The following is a 13,537-nucleotide window of genomic DNA, read 5'->3' as shown; positions in this document are numbered from 1 at the left end:
GACTTTTGTGCAGTAATATTACAAAAGGATCGTTGCATAAAATGTTCGAATCTAACATATTCTAGTAGTGGCGAGAATTTTGTATTCTTACACTAACAATAAGGATTAAGAGTTGCGAAATGAGTATCATTGGAAATGTGTTCAAATGATCTATTTCACAAAGTATGGACCATAGGTAAACATAGTGTGCATGCTTGGAGCATGGGACGACTGTTGTTATAATTCAAGTAATAAGTTGATTACCCGAAACATTATACAATGAATAATGTGTAATCAATATGGTGACTAGATAAAATGAGTTTTATTTATACTCAAAAGTTTGGGGCAATATTGGATTCGATTATTATTGTGTTTCACTTTTCATGTTTTGACTTCCTGAATAATAAGATTATTCAAACCATCCACAGTCGATCATACTTTGGAAGTAGGTATGAAAGACGATTGTCATGAATCTGACTGTAGATTGTCTAAAGTGTTTTAGACATAGCAAAAGTTTGCTGCAAGGTTCATGAGTGCTCTTATAAGATTAGAGTATTGGATTAAACTCGCGCTCACTTGGATCAATTCATGGATTTTATCATGAGTGATTGGTGAGAAGATAATATCTTATATTCTTGAAACCGAGACGTGTGAGTTGTATTCTGCAAGTTGGTTGCACGTTGATAATATGTAAACGCACCAGTAACTTGGTGTTATAAAATATATTGTTGTGTGTGATTTGATGAGTAGGTACAAGCGAGCATTGAGTTTAAGTTTATCCATTTCTTTTACCCAAAGTGGGATAAAAGCGATATATGTGGACCCCTCGATGATTTAGTGATGACACCCTAAGCACTTGGCCAAGCCCGGACTAAGTTGATGTGTTCAATTGTAGTCTGTTGTCAGTCGTCATAAATCGGAAATCGGGAAACAATACATAGACTGAGAGAATGATTATAATCCATGTCTCATGTCTATACAATATCTAGAATGGAGGAATATATGATCCCTTATCTAAAGGACACGTTTCTGATAAGATCAAAGTTCGACAACGGATTTTGAAAGCTACGATTGCTGATCAGGTTCCGAAGTCATACGCAATATAGTTATTAGACTTATCCAAGTGGGAAACTATTGGATTAGGTGTCTAAGCCCATAACTATTTTGGTGTGTACTTGACCCGATTGTGAGCATGGTCCTTTTGGGTTGCCTTCACCATAGCAACTGATAAGATGAATTAAGGAGAAAGAGGATTAATTATGATTTATTAATATATTATATGAATAACATATTAAAAGAGAAATCATATTGTTTAATTAATATTAGTCAAGAATTAACAAGAATTAATTTTGTGGCTAAAAAACATTAATTAAATAAAGGGGACTAGAACTGTCAATTGTGTGATAGTTGAATATTGGGCTAGTGGACTCCATAGAAGTTGGAGTGGACAAAATATATGGGGAAACCCATTAGAATTCGTCCAAGCTTCTAAGGAGGGAGTCAATGGGCTGCTTAGGGCCTAAGCAGTCAGATTAGGGTTTCCTGGTTGAAAACCCTAATAGCCTAAGTATAAAAGGAACCCTTGGCAAGCCAAAAACGTCCCTAACCTTCTAAGAGAAACCCTAGGACGTTTTTGGTGCCTCCTCCCTCTCTCCTTGTTCATCTTGTTGCTCATGGTGTTTGTGACTCTACTAGAGGTGTAACATTTGAGGCGCTAAGCTTTCAAAGGTCAAGATCAAGAGGAATTGAGATTGTTATTGCTATATAACAATCAAGGTAAGATCTAAACCCTTTTATTATGATAATATTTATTTCTATATGCTAGATCTAGGGTTCATAAGCTTTGGATGATTATTGCATGTTCATTAGACAAACTAGATCCAAAGCTTTAGGGTTTGCATGTTCACCATAGGATTGATGTAGTGCTCAAAACCCATCATATATAATATTTTTCGGTGGTACTTCTCGGGTGTTTGTTTCGACCAATGTGTTAATAAAGAGCGATTTCGAGGGCAAAACACAATTTAAGTGGGGGAGAATTGTAACACCCCAATTCCTGGATGTAGGATTTGGGGATTTTGTGCAAGTTGAAGGGGTTACTCGACGAGTTGGTTGGCCCAACTCGTCGTGTAGGAGTTGATATGGACGCGCGAGTTATAAAGCCTACTCGTCGAGTTGGAGAGTTGGACTCGACAAGTTGAAGTTGTTTAAAGAAAACCCTAATTATTCGGGTTTGCACCCTATTTAAAGGACTTTAACTCCTTTACCCCGCCTCCCTCATCACCCTATCACGTCTAGAGAGAAGCCCTAATGAGCCACCCATATAGGGTTGTTGGATTTCAGGGAATATCTTTTAACTACTCGCGGTACATGGAATCTGGTTTGAAGGGCTACATAGGGTTGTTGGATTTTAGAAGTGCTATAATGCCAAAATGGTCATGCCCTTCGGTGTTTAATGTTTGATTCCTGTCTGTACATAGTAGTTAAAAATTATTGTTTAACACTTATAAAATAATAACGCTCGTAAATAGTCACGATAAATATTAGACTAAAATCTAGTGGTAATAATACTAGGTTTCGTCAAAGGAAATTATATTGTTAAGAAGCGAAGCGCTATCCAAGTTGGAATCACCACTAAAACAAATGAGTGCATGGTTACTTTCATCTTACACATAAATATGAAGTATTTAATATAAATTACGTGCTATGTGTGCATATTATTTGTGTTCCTGATATCTATGTTGGATGAACGATTTATACATGTTTTTATTGATTTAAATTGTATATGTATTTTATATCTACGAATATGTTGGGTAGAACACGGGTAGATGAATGATGACGGATGAAAGATGATATAGATGAATATTGGCAAATACGCCACAACCTGTAGATGTTTTTGAACTATGATATACTCTAAACATCCTGGCAGCTACGCCAAAAGGATAATATCGACAGATGCGCCTAATAGAGAACATCATAATTCTGGCAGTTGTGCCTAAATGATAATATCGACAGTTCCGCCTAATAGAGAACGTCATAATCCCGACAGTTGCGCCTAAATGATAATATTGGCTGTCGTGCCTAATAGATAATATTGGCAGTTGTTCCATAGGCAACAATGAACTTCGTGCCTATTCCTTAGGAGAATCCTTAGGAATGGATGAGTGAATGCTATATTTATCATGTTTTCTAGGAACAAATTCCGCAATATTATTTTTTAAAATGAATACTCTGATTTTCAAATAAGCATAAATAAATTTTTTTAAAATGACCGTGAATTTAGGAATGTCACAATTATGGTCCCATTAGAATGTACAACTCTTTATTGTTTTGATGTTGCAAACCAAATGTGTGTCTAATCTCTTGTTGAAATAACATAGGTGCAATAATATTTGTACTCGTTGTCCCTTTTGGGATGAGATATCCTATAGTTGTCCTTGGTGAGTTTTTAGTTGTTCCTCTAGAGGGTGTCTAGGGTATCGACTCGTGTCTTGTTCTACTTTGGCATTTTGTGTGGCTTTGCACCTATATTGTTTACTCGAGGATTACAAGGTTTTCTCTTGGTTCTATAAGTCTTACAAAGTTAGCTAGGCTTTGTAGTTATAAGCCCATTTTCTTTTCATTCTCCCACCAATATGGGATGAGTTAAAACCCCACTTAACCCATATATTATTCTTTTCCAACTACCTTACTTTGAAAAGTAATTTAATATTCAGTTTTAATCTGTTTTTGATGTGTGATATATCGAGACAAAGGTATCACGTAAGAGAACACAAATATATAATAATTAATCCGTTTTAATTATATTTAGAGTCCAAAATTCGTGCTAAAAATGGGAAAAAACCCCATTTTTGGAAATTAGTAAACTAATTTTTCAACAATATCCAAGGTACTGGGAGTGTTATAGGTTTATTATTAAGTTAGAGGATTGTCTTCATCCTTGTTGCATCATGGATATTGTTCATTGTAATCATGAGAGATTCTGTGGACATTATATCCGTATTCGGCCATCCAGACTCACCATGACGAATCTAGAACAAAAAAATCACGTAGTTCCCAAATTAAATGAAGCCAATAAAAAATTAACAACACCTATGAGGGGTCGGGTCGGGTACCTTAAAAAAACTGGACCAACTGGTTAAAACCGATCAAGCACCACTAGGGGTAAGCAGAAACCGAACCGAAACCCAAAAAACCGAAATAACCGCATAAACCGAAGTCGAATAACCAAACTGAAACAAAAACCGATAATGCGGTTTTTAATATTGAAAAACCGAAAAATTGCGGTGTGGTTCGGTTTTATGTTGAATAACCGCACCAAATTAACCGAAATAACCACATAATTTAATATATTATTTAAATATTTATAATAATTATATTTAATTAATAAAAATAAATTAGCTGAGAAATTGAAGGAATGCGCAACTTTCATTTGACGAAGGAGGACTCCAAAAAATTGAATCAACTCATCTTTCACTCGTCCTTTCCTTTAGTTTTGTCATAGCATTCACCGCCCAAGCCCCAAGCCTCCTGCAATGGTGCGACCTTTGTCCACAATCCTCATTGACAACCATACGATCTGAAAACCTAAAGTGATCGACTGATCGTATATTGGCCAAAGACGCAAAGTGATCGACTTAAAACCTACAATGCTACAACAGTCTTGCTGATTACAAAGGGTCGGTCCATTGGTCCACGTTGCCCTGGGCGAGTCTAATAATAATGCCGATTTCTTCGTGTCACCCAACACACAACACACATTACAAAATTTTATAAAACAAAAGTGCTGTAAATTTCATCAATTAACTAAAACTCAGATCAATACATGTAAAAAGTTAGCAAAAATCACCTAAACAATTTGTACATTTGTTGAAGCAATTACATTAATTACTATATGATTGTTAACAATAAAAAAACAAAATATAGTACTCAAGATTGCTAATTTATTGGTAATATAAGCACTGACCCACGAATACGAAGAATGAACGACATCATTGGTTATGGGTTCAAATTGAATCTGCCATCCAGTCTTGGGTCTTAACTAAATTAGCTTCAGTTACTGAATTTAAAATCAAATCCATGTACATAGATTATTAAATATGAACATTATATAAAGAGGCAGTAAATATGACTAATTATCTACATTTGGTCCTCATATTCTTTGGGGTACTATTTGACTTCTTTGGTTATCAACTTCATGTTTCATGTTAGCAACATTTTCCTTCCTTAAGAGTTCATTCTCGTGCTTCTTTGCTAAAGAACATTCTTTATTCTCTTTTGTTTCTTCAAAAGAGATTCATGATCCAATTGTCTTGCCTTGTTTACTTCAACCATTTCTTCACACTACAATAAACTTATAAATTTATAGGAAGTGTGTTTACTTACATTGCTTCATTAGAAACATTAATATACTAATGATGTGAATTAAAAGAAAATTGCATAATTTTGGAAAGGTTTCACAAAAGTTCAGACCATACTATTTCAAGTCATAGAAAACAATCTGCGGAAGAAAACTAACAATAAGCATTCATTTAAAAAGGCATCTAATCAGAATACTAGAGTTAGGAATCAAAAAACTTACTACTGGGTTGTTGGAACTCCAGAAAAGGAATAAAACACTTAGTTGTTGGCTGCTTGAACTCCAAAAGGGCATATTTCACTCAAATAGCATTCAATAAAAACACATCTAATAAGAATTAGGGGAATATGGGATTATGAAGTTCAAAACGCAGCACATAAAGAAATTTGAAATACTAGAAAAAGCTTACTGGATTAGGATTTAGGACCCGGTATGTCGGTATTGCACCTTTAAATCTTCACTTTAAGTCTTTAACACAACAAAATAACAAATTAAGAGCAATACAAAGAAAGAAGTAGAATATAAGATTTAGAAAGAAAGAAAGAAGAATATAAGAGAAATGATCGAGAGAGAGGGCAAGAGAAGCGCTGAAGTAGTGAAGCGGATGAGACAGTAGGCGATCGATGCAACTATGGAGGACTAAATCTTAATTTTAAATTATAACCATCCATCTCGATTCTCCAGAAGGGACACCTCATGTTCGTCATCTTCAATTATTAGGCGATCGAAGAGTCGTCACTCACTATGCGAAATTGACTGTAGTTGCCGCTAATTAGGTCTCCAAGAAGCAAGAATCGGGTGCCCTTGACGTTTAGACGGGAATGGATCTTTACTGGACTACTAGTTTTCTTAATATGGCCCAAATATACAATACTAGGCTTTGAAAAAATGATGCCCCACTAGAAATTGCTGCCATGGGTCGTGGCCCAGCTCACCCTGGGCTTGGACCGGCACTATGATTACGTGAAAAGCAAACTCCGACGATTTGAATTTAGTATGTTGAACTTAGACATTGTGGAAACTTATCAGTTTTATCTTATGATTTTTATTGTTTAATTTTTGGTGTGTAAATAGTGGTTATTTAAGTGTTAGAAATATTGTTAATTTTTTTAATGAAATGAATTCAATATAACATAATAAAATGCAACTTGAAAGAATAAAAATGGATCAAAATTGTGATTTATTTGCAATGAAAATCTAGAAATAAATGAAATTCGAGTAAAATTTTTGTTTTTAACCACCTCATTTTGTGGTTAAAAACCGAAACCGCACCGAAATAACCGCAAAACCGAACCGAATCAAAACCGCAATTTTCGGTTTTTGACTATAAAAAGCCGCAATTTGCAGATGCGGCTGCGGTTTTATACTAAAACCGCACCATGCTCACCCCTACCAATTAACTTTTTTATTAAACCGATTGAAATATAACTAAAAAGAATTGTACGGTTTAATGAAAAACTAATTGATTATTAATCCATTGATAAAGCGGTGAACAAAGAGTTAAAGTCTTTGGTAAGTGAGCTTCTTCTACTTTTAATTAGATCAATTTATTTATTTATTAATATTTTTAGAGTGTCTAATAAAAGTGGTTAACCTTTTGTTATCAATCTTATAAATTTAAAATAATAAATTGCCTCTAATAATTTATTTTTCTTATTTTAAAATGGGGTTTTAAGATACTTCTTAAAAAACAAACACTAAGGTAGGTCATTTATTTATTTTTCTAAGATAATTCCTAATTCTTTTACTATATATATTTTAAATGAAATTGAAAATTTAGATAGGTCTTAGAACCTTTCTTTGTCATAAGTAGATACTTCAGACTAAGTTGTTGAGGAGGTGGGATCCCCTATTATAATGCATGTTGGATGTCCATTATGTTTTACTATTTGGTATAAATAAACTAAGGAAAGCTGTGATTGTTTATTAAATTGTTTTGCAAACTTAATATGAGTGTTGAGTTGAAATCGGTTAGTTAATTACAAAACTCAAATTAAACTATCGTCTAAATGTAATATTCCATCGTTCAAAAAAATTGAAACTAAAACCAAGGGTCTCATGGGTTCCATATTTTAGGAACTGGAACTAAAAGTAATGACATTGGTTGTGGTTGTGCTCAGCTGAAAGGCCAAGCAAACAACACACAATAAGTAAACGGTTGTAGACATTATGACTCATCTGCTACACCACCTCAATAATCCCTTACATCTTTTTATCAATATAAATATCGGTGTATTTGTATTGTATCCCAAGTAAATTGTTTCAAATACTTAACATGCATACATTATATTGGGCCAAAAACGACATTCAATTTGAAAGCCAAGAGATGACCACGTGACCAAATCAATCTTGGTACTAGAAAAAAAAGAAATATAATAGTAGTATTATTGAGCCAACGACTATTGCGGTGCATAAAAAATTTAATAAGGAAACGAAAGTGGTGCTGTAATTGCATTGGCGAAAACTGAAAAGGCAGGTAAAACATCATTATCTTCAAACACATGAAAGTTCCTTCTCAAAGAAAATAAAAGAAAAAAAGCAAAAAGCTAAAGCAATCATAATTACAACACCACCACTCATATCCCAAATCCCCAACCAACTCATTAATTCAACCACACTCCCTGTCTTTCAACTAAACTCAACTGAACTCAATCAGACTCATGGACCCGATCCGGATCCACATCCTGAACCTCCCCTCCTCTGATGAGGCTTGCCCGGCGCACCTCCTGGATCCGGGAGGTGACCTCTGCCATGGTTGGGCGGTTGTCCGGGTACTGGGCGGCACAATCGATGGCGACTTGCAACAGCTGCACCATGTCCTCCTCCACGTTCTGGTACCTGAGCAGCTCAAGGTCAAACACCTCAGAGGTCCACTCTTCTTTGACCGTCGACTGGACCCATCTCGGGAGGTCAACTCCTTCTTCGTTTAAAAGTGCATGGGTCGGAGCCTTTCCGGTTAGAAGCTCCAACAGCAGCACCCCGAAACTGTAGACATCCGCTTTTTGGGAGACTCTGCGTGGGTCTGTCACCTCCGGTGCACGATAGCCAGCCACACGGTTAGGGGTTGAAGGCAGGCCGCCCACTAGATTGGCTAGACCAAAATCTGATATCCGTGCCTCCAATGATTTGGTCAGGATCACGTTTGATGATTTGATGTTCCCATGGGAGATGTCCTGCCCGTGACTGTGTAAATACTCGATGCCCCGGGCAGCCCCCAGAGCAATGCCTGACCGGATTTCCCAGTTCAGTGGCGTCCTCCCACCTCCTTTGTTTCCTGAAACCACATCTCACACTTTTTTAATTCAAATTAATTACAACTTTTTCCAACTACAAACTACTAGATAACATCTAAAATTTCTCATGGACGACTTTTGGTACGTTGTGTTTGGCTTTTCGTTGCAAATTTCACCTTTCTGCCTGCCTGCCTATGAAAATACAAAAAGAACATTCTAGTTTGCAACAGATATAAAATGATTTCCGACACATGGGAAAAAAAGAAAAACAAACATATTTTTGTCCAAAATCACCGGTTCCTGCAAAGTATAGAGTTTTTGTGATCGGAGAATGCAACTTAAATTGTCCAAATGAAAATCTAACTCAATCCTATGAACAAGCTAGCAAAGAAGACAATTAGATCAGAAATATGAGTTAATAGCATCTCTAACCATTGTATTATATGCTACCATACACCATTATACTTTCAAAATTGATGAAAAGGATGTAAGAAAAAAAAAAACCATTTATGGTCACCGAAATTGACACAAGTTAACAAGTCCCGTCTCTGGTTACTTTTAGTTTTGGACATCAATTTTGTCATCTTCAGAGTATTAATGGTTGGTTACAAATGGTATGAACCGAAGGATAAAGGATGAAGGAGAAAAAAGCAAACCATGGAGAAGTGCAGAAAGGCTTCCCATCGGCATGTAATCATAGACGAGAAGCTTCTCTTCTTTGCTGTAATAGTAGGCTCTGAGTGGAACCAAATTCTCATGATTCATTGCACCGACGAATTCAATCTTTTCCCTGAATTCTGGCTCCGATACTGTAACATCCTTCAGTCTCTTCACTGCTACCATCATTCCTGCCTCCAACACCGCCTTGTACGCCGTCCCAAACGTCCCTTTACCAAGCACCTCCGCAGAAGCTCGTAGCAAATCCTCCAAATCGAATATGGTAGAGGAGTTCCTGAAGAACACCAGCTTCTTATTACCACTGCCATCTGCGCCTCCACCGGTGTTTACACCCGCCGTAGAAGATGTAGTCATTGCCGCCGCAGCTGCTGCAGCAACGGAGAATCCATTGCTACCGGTTCCGGAACCTGTCAATGGTTTCTCCCCTAAAACCTCTGCATCTGTTAACTTGGAAGCACCAATGTCGACTGAGCTTGTTTTCTTAGTGGTTCTCTTTCGACAAAGGATAAACAGTAGTAGGAGGAGAACGACGAGTCCCAAAACAGATCCAATTACTATACCGGCAATCGCGCCTCCGGACAAGCCGTTCTTCTTCTTCCTGTTTCTGTCCAGATCTACAGAAACCGCCGGAGGAACATTTTCCTTGGTAGGGCAAATTTCGTCGAGGGGAGAACCACAGAAGGAATTTCCGATAAACGATTCCTTGGGTTTTGATTGGAGAGATTTAGGAACAGAGCCATTTAGGTTGTTGAATGAGACATTAAACTGCTCCAAATTGGGGATATTGAGGTCCGGTAAAGAACCGGAAAACTGGTTGTTCTCGAGATATAGCGTTCTCAACCGCGTGAAATTATTGAAACCACTTGAAATCTCACCGGAGAAATTGTTTCCAGCAAGGTTTAACCTGACAAGGTCGCGTAAACTACTAAAAAGATTCTCCGGGAAGAGGCCGGAAAAGCGATTACCCTGGAGATAGAGGTTGCGTAAATCGAGACAGGAAGAGAGATCGGAGGGGAGGGGGCCGGAGAGCGCATTAAAGCGGAGACTGAGGGTTTTAAGTTTAGTTAAGTTTCCGAAAATGCCGAGCGGGATTCGGCCGGAGAGTGAGACACCAGGGAGGTGGAGGGCGGTGACGCGGTTAGTGGTGTTATCACATTGTACGCCGGGCCAATTACATGGGGTTTGTTGGGTGGTTGTCCAGAAGAGGGTACGGCCGCCGACGGCGGAGCGGAGAGAAAGGAGAGCAGCTCGGTCGGAAGCCAGATCTGTCATAATTCCGGCGGGCAGAAAGACCAAAATGTAGAAGAGAAGGAGCAACATTATTGTGGTTGCGGAGTGAATCCCCATATTTTCACACGAATAATTTGAAAATGCAAACCCAAAATTGTAATAATGGTAGATGTGAATTGGAATGGGATATGTGAATCTTCAAAAACAGGTGTTGTTGGACGTCATGCGGCTTGGGTGGAAGAAGACTTTTACTCTGCTTTCATCATCATCGTTTGCTCACCGGAAAGCAGCAGCTGCAGCAGCAGAACAAGGGGGGGAGAGAGAGTGAGAGAGACAGGCTGTAAACCCTACGCTGTATGTATAATACTCCTCACTCAGTCAAATATAGTCTCATCTCGAGGAGGCTCATCTCATTCTTTTGAGTGAATTACAAGATTGTCCCTCCTGTCCTGCACAACTCACTTAAAATTAATGGATAGGGATGTTTTTTGAGCCATTATTTTTTTTAGCCATGTTGTATAAAATCTCAATTTCAAAAATCTTTCAATTCTGAGCATCTCATCTCATGTGATTCCGCTGTTCAAAAAAACAAATGTGACGACTTAATTTGTTTTTTTTATCATTCTAGTAACTTTGAATTTAATTAATTCATATCGAAAATGTTTAACATTTTTTATAATTTATATAATAAACAAACTAACTTGTCATCATCCATCTAAAATGTTATATAAAATTCATCTCATTCTCTTTTTAAAACATTATATTTTAATTCATAATATTTTAATAAATAGTATCCCTAGATATAAATAGTTAAATAGTTTACATATAATATATTATTTCAAAAAATATATATTAAATTACACCATTCATATATATATATATATATATATATATATATATATATATATATATATATATATATAAAGCTATCATTTTTTTTCTTGAATCTCATGCATTTGAAATCCCATTTTTTAACTAATGCAACTCAAAAGTTTTCTTAATTATGATTTAACACTTAAAAGTTTTATAACTTGTATTATGTTTAATTTGCATTTAGTGAAAATTTTACTATAAAAATATCAATCTTTTGGGAAAACATACATACAAATCATATACAAATTTCAGAAAGAAAACAAACTTAAAGGTTTTTGTGTTGGGTTGAGGTCTTATGACCACTTTTGGAGATATGTTATTATATTAGAGTTTTTAATTTGTAAGTTTGTTATACTAATTTGTTTTTATATTTTCTTCGTTTATGGATTATTATAATATAGTCGTTGTATATTGTGGTTTAATCGTTAATATATTGATCATATGTTATATAGGGTGATGTCGAAAATATTTAATTAAATATTTTAAATATGTTTTTTTTTGTTTTGTAATTGTACTATATCAAAAAGATAATTAATTAAAACTCATACATATTTTCCATCTCTCTCTCTCTCTCTCTCTCTCTCTATATATATATATATATATATATATATATATATATATATATATATATATATATATATATAATAGAGGTCAAAATACTTCAACCAAAATTCATTTAAAATATAATATTTTAAATGTTTTTAATAATGATTGTAAAAATTTCAGCACGTGTTACTTAATTGATTGATTAACAAAAATATTAATGTTTTGAAGTTCCTAACTCTTAAGCTTATATTATTTAATTTTTTAGTTAACTAAAATATTTTTCCTACATAAAGATAACATTTTTATGTTTGGTTACTCATATTGTTTATGTAATTAGAAAACAAGGTGTACATAGAATGACTACTTCAATTTCACATAAGAATCGATACCACTAGAGATGTATGTTGTCTTTAACCGGTGGTAGGAGATCCACATACCCTTTTTAATTATTTATATTAATGCTTAGTAATATCTATTTTATATTCTTATTCACCTTAATTTTTTAGGTACAAATTAAGGAAGATGATTATCGGCGCACCAACATAAAGTCAAACATACTCCTTGCAAAATATGTAATTAAAATTAAATATCATATTTACTAATCGACTTATTTTAAAACTCTTGATGACATTTATGTATAATGATATGATATATTTTGTATGACTTCGTTCTCAATTTCAATGTTTAATATTTGAAAGTTCATATATCATACCTTGGATGTTTTGGTGTAATATAAATAGTGTAATACAAAGTTTATTAGTTCAATATTGTTTATTAATAGCTCATTCAAAATAACTTATTTCTTATTTTATCCAAAAAATATTATCGGACATAAGAAAAGTAGATTATATTAATATTATACAAAAACTTATAATATATATTGGATATTGTAAAAGTAAAAATAAAGTTTATAATGTATGAACTATATTAGATAGTATCAAAATATAAATGGATGGATTTATATGTTATTTGATAATTCGGTTAATGCCCAAAACATGACTAAAAACGTAAATTCCAACATATTTCTATTTTTTTCCATAATTATTTTAACCACTTAAATGCATTCTCGCGCAACGCGCGAGGTTACACCTAGTGTGTGTGTGTGTGTGTGTATATATATATATATATATATATATATATATATATATATATATATATATATATATGGGGTCCGGTTCCTGTGAATACTCATTTTAAAGTGGCGACTCGTGAAGACAGTGAATTCGAACTTTTTGGTATTTTCCGTTTCTTCGGATGATATGATGAGTCAATCATTTGCTTCATTGGTTCCAACGGTGGCAACTACGGAATCTGCTATTGGGTTAGCCATTTTCGTTATTACTTTCCGAGTCCGAGGGACTATTGTTGTAAAACCTATTAATAACTTTCAAGGTTAAACATGACTCCTAAAGAGTTAGCAAAATACGAAGTTCTGTTTTTGTTATCTTCTTTATTTTTTAACCTTAAAAAAATTATAAAAAAAATCTTAAAAAAATACAAATAATAAAATCGAGCATAGATCTATGTCCGGGAGAAAAAAAAAATATGTATCATTAAAATTGATCCATGATTCAATTTTAATTTTTTATTTTGCATCATTATGATCCATGATTCAATTTTAATGATCCAAAATTTTTCC

General features: G+C 34.7%; 1 protein-coding gene and 1 long non-coding RNA gene across 2 annotated transcripts; both read right to left on the bottom strand.

Moving 5' to 3' along the window:
* Nucleotides 1-4,908: 4,908 nt before the first annotated feature.
* LOC145069444 (uncharacterized) lies at nt 4,909-6,067 on the bottom strand. Its single transcript, XR_013689497.1, has 3 exons — nt 5,748-6,067; nt 5,561-5,638; nt 4,909-5,322 (listed from the first exon to the last, which is right to left on the bottom strand). It is a non-coding gene; the product is annotated as an uncharacterized LOC145069444 (long non-coding RNA).
* Nucleotides 6,068-7,757: 1,690 nt separating this feature from the next.
* Nucleotides 7,758-10,872, bottom strand: LOC145071036 (putative inactive receptor kinase RLK902). Its single transcript, XM_079017978.1, has 2 exons — nt 9,228-10,872; nt 7,758-8,612 (listed from the first exon to the last, which is right to left on the bottom strand). Exons 1-2 carry the CDS (start codon nt 10,594-10,596, stop codon nt 7,987-7,989), a joined length of 1,995 nt encoding a protein of 664 aa, XP_078874104.1. The 5' UTR covers nt 10,597-10,872; the 3' UTR covers nt 7,758-7,986.
* Nucleotides 10,873-13,537: the final 2,665 nt, after the last annotated feature.

This window comes from Lactuca serriola, chromosome 8 (genome assembly GCF_051521515.1).
Source record: "Lactuca serriola cultivar US96UC23 chromosome 8, Lser_US96UC23_V15, whole genome shotgun sequence".
Taxonomy (NCBI): domain Eukaryota; kingdom Viridiplantae; phylum Streptophyta; class Magnoliopsida; order Asterales; family Asteraceae; genus Lactuca; species Lactuca serriola.
This window is presented reverse-complemented; position numbering and strand designations above follow the sequence as displayed.